Source organism: Nothobranchius furzeri, chromosome 18 (genome assembly GCF_043380555.1).
Source record: "Nothobranchius furzeri strain GRZ-AD chromosome 18, NfurGRZ-RIMD1, whole genome shotgun sequence".
Classification (NCBI taxonomy): domain Eukaryota; kingdom Metazoa; phylum Chordata; class Actinopteri; order Cyprinodontiformes; family Nothobranchiidae; genus Nothobranchius; species Nothobranchius furzeri.
In genome coordinates this window covers 34,065,001-34,073,314 of record NC_091758.1, presented here as the reverse complement: position 1 = coordinate 34,073,314, position 8,314 = coordinate 34,065,001, and the positions used below count along the sequence as shown (strand labels likewise).

At 43.0% G+C, this 8,314-nt stretch overlaps 2 protein-coding genes across 2 annotated transcripts; both read left to right on the top strand.

The window, feature by feature from the left end:
* Positions 1-1,784: 1,784 nt before the first annotated feature.
* On the top strand, positions 1,785-4,546 carry LOC107392470 (cytochrome P450 1B1). Its single transcript, XM_054741537.2, has 2 exons — positions 1,785-3,699; positions 3,783-4,546. The coding sequence occupies exon 1, from the start codon at positions 2,099-2,101 to the stop codon at positions 3,662-3,664; it is 1,566 nt and encodes a 521-aa protein (XP_054597512.1). The 5' UTR covers positions 1,785-2,098; the 3' UTR covers positions 3,665-3,699; positions 3,783-4,546.
* Positions 4,547-5,391: 845 nt separating this feature from the next.
* On the top strand, positions 5,392-8,007 carry LOC107392469 (cytochrome P450 1B1). The gene has a single exon (XM_054741536.2). It carries the CDS (start codon positions 5,605-5,607, stop codon positions 7,177-7,179), a length of 1,575 nt encoding a protein of 524 aa, XP_054597511.2. The 5' UTR covers positions 5,392-5,604; the 3' UTR covers positions 7,180-8,007.
* Positions 8,008-8,314: the final 307 nt, after the last annotated feature.

Sequence of the window (8,314 nt, the reverse complement as noted above, 5' to 3'; positions counted from 1 at the left end):
GAAACAACGATGCACGGTGCAGATTCGAGGAATTGCTGCGTCTGGTTAACCAAGGAATCATTCTAGGGGCTTTGGTGCTCAGCCACACCGCATTGCTCAAGACAAACAGCTCTAAGGCAGAACTTTGAAAAGTCTTGACATGAGTAAACGGCTCTTTCAGAGCCATCATCAAAAAAATGAGAGAAAGAAACATTCAACATATAATGTGGTTATTGATGACTTTTTATGATACCAGCCTGTCTATTCTCTTATTTGTTTAGTTGTAATTATTAAAAATCAAGGGTCGTAAATGTGAAAATATGGAAAAAAAATATTTTAAAAGCACGCCATTGAGATTTTTTTTTTTACATTCTGTATCATGACTTATTAAAGACCAAGTTCACTTGTTCTTTGAACACACTTGCAGTGATTTCTAGTATAAGTGAATGCTCAGTAGAAAAAAAGTTCTCAAGCTCCTGTTTCAGGAACTAGAAGTGAGCCAGAGCAGAGGTGAGCAGACAGCAGGTTTCTGAGTGTTTTTCCTGATTTTCGAACATCTTGACTCTGATTGGCTAACAGCAACATGACTCTCCTACTTACTCTGCTTTCCAACGTTGATGTCGTCCATGAATGCTAACTTTCCCTGTGATGTAGATCCGACTGGCTTTTCTGATCTGAACGTCTCCTCGTCTGTGTTTTGTGGGCTAACCCCAACCCCTAATGCAGGAAACACGGGGAGAAGACTGTTTTCATGTTTCCTGCATGTTAAACTGATCACATTTCAAAATGAACAAGTAAAAAATATTTTCTCAGTAAACTTGACCTTCATGCATTGCATAACAAATTATTATGTTCCTTTCTTTTGTTACACTTTTACCACACACCAAAAGCGGTTACATAACTCACCAAATAGTTTTCTCAAATCAACCTCTAATTTGATTTCCAATTATTGCTGATTTGCAGAAATACTTATTGATTAGTTGGTGATGTTTTTAGCAAAGACACAAAAATATAATCCTGATTTGGCGTCCTAATTTCTTTGTGATTTTGCGTAATTGCTGAAGATGATGAACCTAAAGTTTGTTTGGCTAAATGACGTAATTCCTGCAGAACCAGAGCGTACTTGTCAAAGAAATAAAATGATTCAAGCATCTATAACTGATGGTTTTTCTGCTCTGAATTAGGTTTTACATAACCCTCTAGTCAGCATGTTGTGGCGATTGTTTGAGTTAAGATGGTAAAGGGAACCAATTTAGAGAGAAAGACAGAAGGAACCGATGGTTTTGTGGGAAACTTCTCCTGGAATATTTTTATTTTATTTTGTGTTTATTTAACAAACTGGAAAGCAGAAGATGTGATTTTCATGTGCAATCTTATAAAATATTCAAGTTTACTGTAAAAAACACATTTTAAGTAACTGAATCCAGAATTAATTGTATTAATAAATAACAAAATTACCTAATACTTAAAACACATAATTGGTGCAGAGTGTGTTCAGTTATTAAACAAGAGAAGCGCTGAACTACATAATTAAAGAAAACTGAGTGGAAAAATGCTCAAATGTTAATTCCAGTCAACCATGTGGAAACTTTTTCTTGTTTAAAGTGCATCAGCAGAGTCTTCTGTATTCAGAAAATAAACACAAATGTAAAAAAGAATGAGTTAAATCCTAAAAGAGGAGAGGAGCCCAGTTCCTGTATTTTCTTCTTCTTGGCCAGATGGCCGACAGCCACACTTCTTGCTGAGAGCGTCGCGTCTCTGGGAACGACCAACAGCAGAGAGATAATACACTGAAGTGGTGTTCGCTGTGCTACCACAATGGGAGGAGTGTGAAAGTTATCCTGAGCCCTGCCCACTAACTGCAAAGCATTTAAAGACGCTGGAGAGGAGCAAAGACAGCCACATGAGCCTTAAATCTTAATGAAACAACTCACTGATTAAAAAATATGATCATCATAATGACTTCACTGGCATTTGACTAACATTTCTAAAATATTGTTTTTTATGACACGGCTGCATAGGCGACATTTCTCCTCAACATTCAAAGACCTAAAAAGTTGTTTTTTATATTTGTATTTTTTTATCTTGAGAGAAAAGCCTGGTCAGATTTCTTGTCGCAATGGCGTTTGAATTGAAGAGCAGCAGCATCATCAGGGAATGGAGCGGACAGGTTCATCCTGCTCTGGTCGCCTCCTTCGTGTTCCTCTTCTGTCTGGAAGCCTGTCTGTGGGTCAGGAACCTCAGGCTCAAGAGACGACTGCCGGGACCCTTCGCCTGGCCCGTGGTGGGAAACGCCATGCAGCTGGGTCAGATGCCTCACATCACCTTCGCCAAGCTTGCCAAAAAGTACGGCAGCGTTTATCAGATACGTCTGGGCTGCAGCGATGTGGTGGTTCTGAACGGAGACCGGGCCATCCGTGAGGCACTAATACAGCACAGCACCGAGTTTGCAGGCAGACCCAAATTTGTCTCTTTCCAGATGGTCTCTGGAGGCAGGAGTCTGACGTTTACAAATTACAGCAAACAGTGGAAAGCACACAGGAAAGTTGCCCAGTCGACCCTCAGAGCTTTTTCTTCAGCAAACAGTCAGACCAAAACAGCCTTTGAGCAGCACGTGCTTGCAGAAGCCTCGGAACTGGTGCAGGTATTTCTGCATCACAGCACTGATGGACGTTATTTTTACCCCGCTTATGAGCTCACAGTAGCTGCTGCTAATTTAATGTGTGCCCTTTGCTTCGGGAGGAGATACGGACACAGCGATGAAGAGTTCAGGACCATGTTGGAGAGAATCGACAAGTTTGGGGAAACGGTCGGGGCAGGCAGTTTGGTCGATGTCATGCCCTGGCTTCAGTCCTTCCCTAATCCAGTTAGAAATGTCTATGAGACCTTCAAAAGCCTCAACGAGGAGTTCTTTACCTTTGTGAAAGATAAAGTGGCACAGCACAGAGACTCTTTCAACCCCGAGGCGACCCGGGACATGAGCGACGCCATCATTAGAGGGATTGAGCACGAACAAGACAGCTTATTGACCAAGGAGTTCGTTGAAGCAACTGTCGCAGATCTGATTGGAGCAGGTCAAGACACGATGTCGACCGCCATGCAGTGGATCATCCTTCTCCTGGTTAAATACCCAGACATGCAAGCCAAACTCCATCGACTCATTGATGACAAAGTGGGGCGAGACCGACTGCCATCCGTCGAGGACAGAAGCAGCCTGGCTCTCGTGGACGCCTTCATCTTTGAGACGATGCGCTTCATCAGCTTCGTCCCCTTGACCATCCCTCACTCCACCACATCAGACGTCACCGTCGAAGGTCTCTACATCCCTAAAGACACGGTGGTCTTCATCAACCAGTGGTCTGTCAATCACGACCCTCTGAAGTGGAAAGACCCGCACGTGTTTGACCCCACGCGCTTCCTCGATGAAAACGGCGCTCTTGACAGAGACACGTCCGGCAATGTGATGATCTTCTCCACGGGTAAAAGACGCTGCATCGGTTCCCAGGTTGCCAAGGTGCAGGTGTTTTTATTCACAGCCGTGTTGCTGCATCAATGCACCTTCGAGGGCGACCCCTCTGTGCCTCTTACTCTAGATTGCTCCTACGGTCTCGCACTGAAGCCCCTCCAATTTGGTGTCAGAACCAAGCTCAGGGGAAAGCTGCTGGGCACGGGTTCCCCAGCATGAACAGCAAACTCTTTACCACCAATGACGGTTTAGAAGTGAGTATCGGTATGCTTGCACTTAGCATTTTTATTGTAAGATTTTGATATTTAACAATGTGTTTTATTTGCTGTCACTGAAGGACCGAGACTACAGTGTCGAAGAAAACATCTGGAAGTAAAATGTAAGCCTGTAGACTGTTGAGATCAGTGGAAATCATTTTATATTTGCTTCACAAAATACTCCATGCTTGATGCAACTTTGAATAAGTGGTGTCCTTGTTTTGACCCATTATTGAGCATGTGATATACCTACATTTAAAGTATTATAACTGTATATGAAATATTTGTGAATGCTTTTAATTCACCGAAAGACTTCTTGTTCTCTCACGTGTAAAAACAAATATGTTTTAAGTTTGCCGCATATTTCATATTTTGCATGTGGCAAGACTAATGTAATCACCTATCTACTGTATTTAAAGCATAAGGACATTTTAAAGGACAATGGCGAGTGGACTTTACGCTTCAGACTCTTCAGCTTTACTGTACAAGCACTGCAGCGATGCCCAACGCGTTTCAGCAGAAACATGTGTGGAGCACATTTCTCTCACTCGCGAGGCATTCTGAAACCATGTTTGTTTACACGAACTCTCTCAAAGCTACATGGATGTCAGTGCACTCTCATTAGGCCTCTGTATTCAGGAACTGAAGCTATGGTGCCCAAGGGAAGTGTTTTTGTTGTTGTTGTTGTTGTTGTTGTTGCCTGTGTCCAGGCTGAGAAGTCAAAGCAGCAGAAGGTGGATGTTAAAGCGTGTGAGGGCTGCGTTAACATTCAAGGTCTACTGAGGCTTCACGCAAATGGGCAAAATAAGCTGGAACTGAAAGAAATAAAGTGAATTGTGAATCACTGATGTGTGCGACTGATTTGTGTTCAGCAGGAAGGATGAGCAAAAGCATCCCAACATCCCTTAATGACTTAAACACCGTGCTGTTTGTCATTTGAAAACATTTTTTGTCGTTGTTGATGTTTTTACTGCGTGCAAACAGCAAAACGCTCGTTTCGCTTTCAATTCAGTATCATTATAAGTGATAAATGAGGCTTTTTGAGCTTATTTTTTGTTGCACAAGCACCCACACAAGCAGATTGCTGATAAAATCCTCTCCAAAAAATGTTTCTCCAATGACCCCAGCAGCAGGACATTTTCTTAAACATTTATCTGCAATACAGTATTACAGAATCTTTGTGTGGTAAGGACTAATATTTGCATAGTTTGCACTTGTTTCATGCCAATCCCCAATTTTACAGCCTGCATGCCAGCCGCTGTCTGTGCAACTGCAACCGACAGCTTGGTTGTGCTCATTAAAAGTCAAATATTGTCAAAAACTATTATTTAAAATAATAATAAACAGCTAGATTAGCTTTTATATAGGGAAAACAGCTCATTGTGCACTACTTATTTTATGCAAAATAACAGCACAGCACAGAGTGAAAGGGGAGAAAAGGTCACACTGAAGATGTGAACTTTTGTTAACGATATTTTAAATTAATCATTACAAGCAACATCGCTGATGAAGTGCTCTCCCTTTGTGTTGTGCTTATCACTTCTGGAAAGGGAAGGAGGCCTGAGTGGGAGCAGGACTAAGGTCGACCGGCTGGAGTTAAAATGGGAGGGGAGAAATTATTTTTTTTATAAACCGTCGCTGACACCTCCCACCAGGGAGATACATATAAGCAAAGTGCTAAGTCTTGAATCTGTGTTCCTCCAAGGTGGTCATCTGACAGCTAACCACCAGAGCTCCACTCACCCGTCTTTTTAGAGGGACGGTGAGAGCACATTCAGGCACAACTCTGAGCCTTTTTCATCTTCTAATTACAACACAGAAACAGAAAATTCAAAGTGTCATCTTTAAAATACAAATTGGACTTTGGATGGTTCGTTTTTAGACAGAATTTTGGACGACACAATGGCTCAAATGGATGCAGAGTTTGATTTGAAGAGCAGCAGCATCATCAGGGAATGGAGCGGACAGGTTCGTCCTGCTCTGGTCGCCTCCTTCTTGTTCCTCTTCTGTCTGGAAGCCTGTCTGTGGGTCAGGAACCTCAGGCTCAAGAGACGACTGCCGGGACCCTTCGCCTGGCCCGTGGTGGGAAACGCCATGCAGCTGGGTCAGATGCCTCACATCACCTTCGCCACGCTTGCCAAAAAGTACGGAGATGTGTATCAGATACGTCTGGGCTGCAGCGATGTGGTGGTTCTGAACGGCGACAGGGCCATCCGCGAGGCCCTGGTACAGCACAGCACTGAGTTTGCAGGCAGACCCAACTTTGTGTCCTTTCAGTTTGTTTCAGGGGGGAAGAGCTTGACTTTCAGGAGTTACAGCAAACAGTGGAAGATGCACAGGAAAATAGCCCAAACAACAATCAGAGCGTTCTCGTCTGCCAACAGTCAGAGCAAAAAGACGTTTGAGGATCAAATTGTGGCGGAGGCCAAAGAGCTGGTTGGTATTTTCCTTAAACTGAGCGCTCGGGGCCAGTATTTCAACCCTGGCCATGAGCTGACTGTGGCTGCTGCTAATGTGATTTGTGCCTTGTGCTTTGGAAAGCGTTATGGACACGATGATGCCGAGTTCAGAGCCATGCTCCACCAGGTGGATCAGTTCGGACAGACGATAGGAGCTGGCAGTTTGGTCGACGTGATGCCGTGGCTCCAGTCCTTCCCAAACCCAGTCAGGCGGATCTTCAAGAGTTTTAAGTGTCTGAATAAAAGTTTCTTCCAGTTTGTCAGGAACAAAGTGGAGGAGCACAGAGAGACCTTTGACCCAGAGGTCATTAGGGATATGAGTGATGCCCTTATTAATGTGTTAAGTGACAAAGAAAACATCACCGAGCTGACAAACGACTACACGGAGGCAACGGTGTCAGACCTGATTGGTGCAGGATTGGACACCGTCTCCACGGCTCTTCACTGGATTGTTCTCCTGCTGGCAAAACACCCCGACATGCAAACCAGACTTCAGGAGCTTGTTGATGGAGCGGTGGGCCGAAGCAGACTGCCATCTGTCGAGGACAGACCACAGCTGCCTCACCTGGATGCCTTCATCTTTGAGACGATGCGTTTCACAAGCTTCGTCCCCGTCACCATCCCTCATTCCACAACCTCTGACGTCACCATCAGTGGTCTCAAAATCCCCAAAGACACAGTCGTCTTCATCAATCAGTGGTCTGTCAACCACGACCCATTAAGGTGGAAGGACCCGCACCTCTTCGACCCCTCACGCTTCCTGGATGAAACTGGCTCACTGGACAAAGACCTAGCAAACAATGTCATGATCTTCTCAGCGGGGAAGAGGCGATGCATCGGAGAGATGGTGGCAAAAGTGGAGATATTTTTGTTCTTTGCCATTCTGCTCCACCAGTGCAGCTTTGAAAAATGCCCGGAAGAGGACTTCTCTCTAAACTTTTCTTATGGGTTGACTCTGAAGCCTTTAAATTACAAGATCACTGCCAAGCTGAGGGGAGAATTACTCAAAAGTGAATAAAAATCCCCATCCTGTATTACAGCAGGTATGTAAACGAGGGTTTCTACACCTGGGCGTTTTGATCACCTTTTATTTTTGACCCCCAGAAATGTCACGTTTGTCATTATTAAAATCAAAACAAAAACGTCTGTGTACAACATGTAAACATTTGTCATGTATCCTGTGTAAAACACCACTAACTGAGCTGTTTATTGTTCTGTAAACACTTCTGTAAAACCTAATTTATGCTCATCCCTTTGACTGAGTTCCAGAAATGTGTTTAAATGTTTTTTTTATATTTCATTCATCACAACTAATAATGTTTTGAATGCACAATAAACATTTTATACTCATTTAATTTAGTCACTTGGATTTAGTGACCTCTCAGCATCTGTGATCTCAGTAGAAGTCATAATTAAAGTTCATGCTTTGTTTCTTTTGTGGGTTACAGGTCCACAATGATCTAAAGCTATGGCTGTGAAAAATGTGATGTGTCATAAGGATGAATTTGATCAATTATTAAAGAAATGCATGATAAAAAAACAGTTGCACACTCCCTCTGCGCATGTGATGGTTTATTGTAATGTACTCCCGTAATCCAAAATACTCCACAGGCCCTTGATCTGTTTTTATGCAGGGTATGCTAAAGTTGAAGAATCAGAAAATCATTTGATAAATACATTTTCATAGTCATTTAGTCACAAAACAAGAACATTCTGGATAACAAAAGCAGCATTAGATGCATTCATGCATTATTTCCTGGTTCCCTTTGATGTGGACTATGGTTTTTGCTACTTTTCAGGCCTTTTAAACAAACAAACCATTAAATAAAAGACAACCTCAAAAATCTATGAGCATCATGACTGACATGAAGGCACACCAGCTTGTTTGAAGCTCCAGACTCAGAAATAAAACTTTAAAGAAAAGAATCACACAAGATTCGATATCAGCAGGACTGTCATCACCATCTGGAATTCCTCCTCTTCAATCATCTCCTTCTTTTAGGGAAAACCCAAACCACACCATGCTCAACATTTACTCTTCCTGCACGTTTCGTACATAAATATTAGTTTAAGTGTGGGCTAGCAGCTTAGATTTTTCATTTGTTTTCTTTTTATCTCCCCCCCCCCCCCCCCCCCCCCCCCCGTTTGTCCCA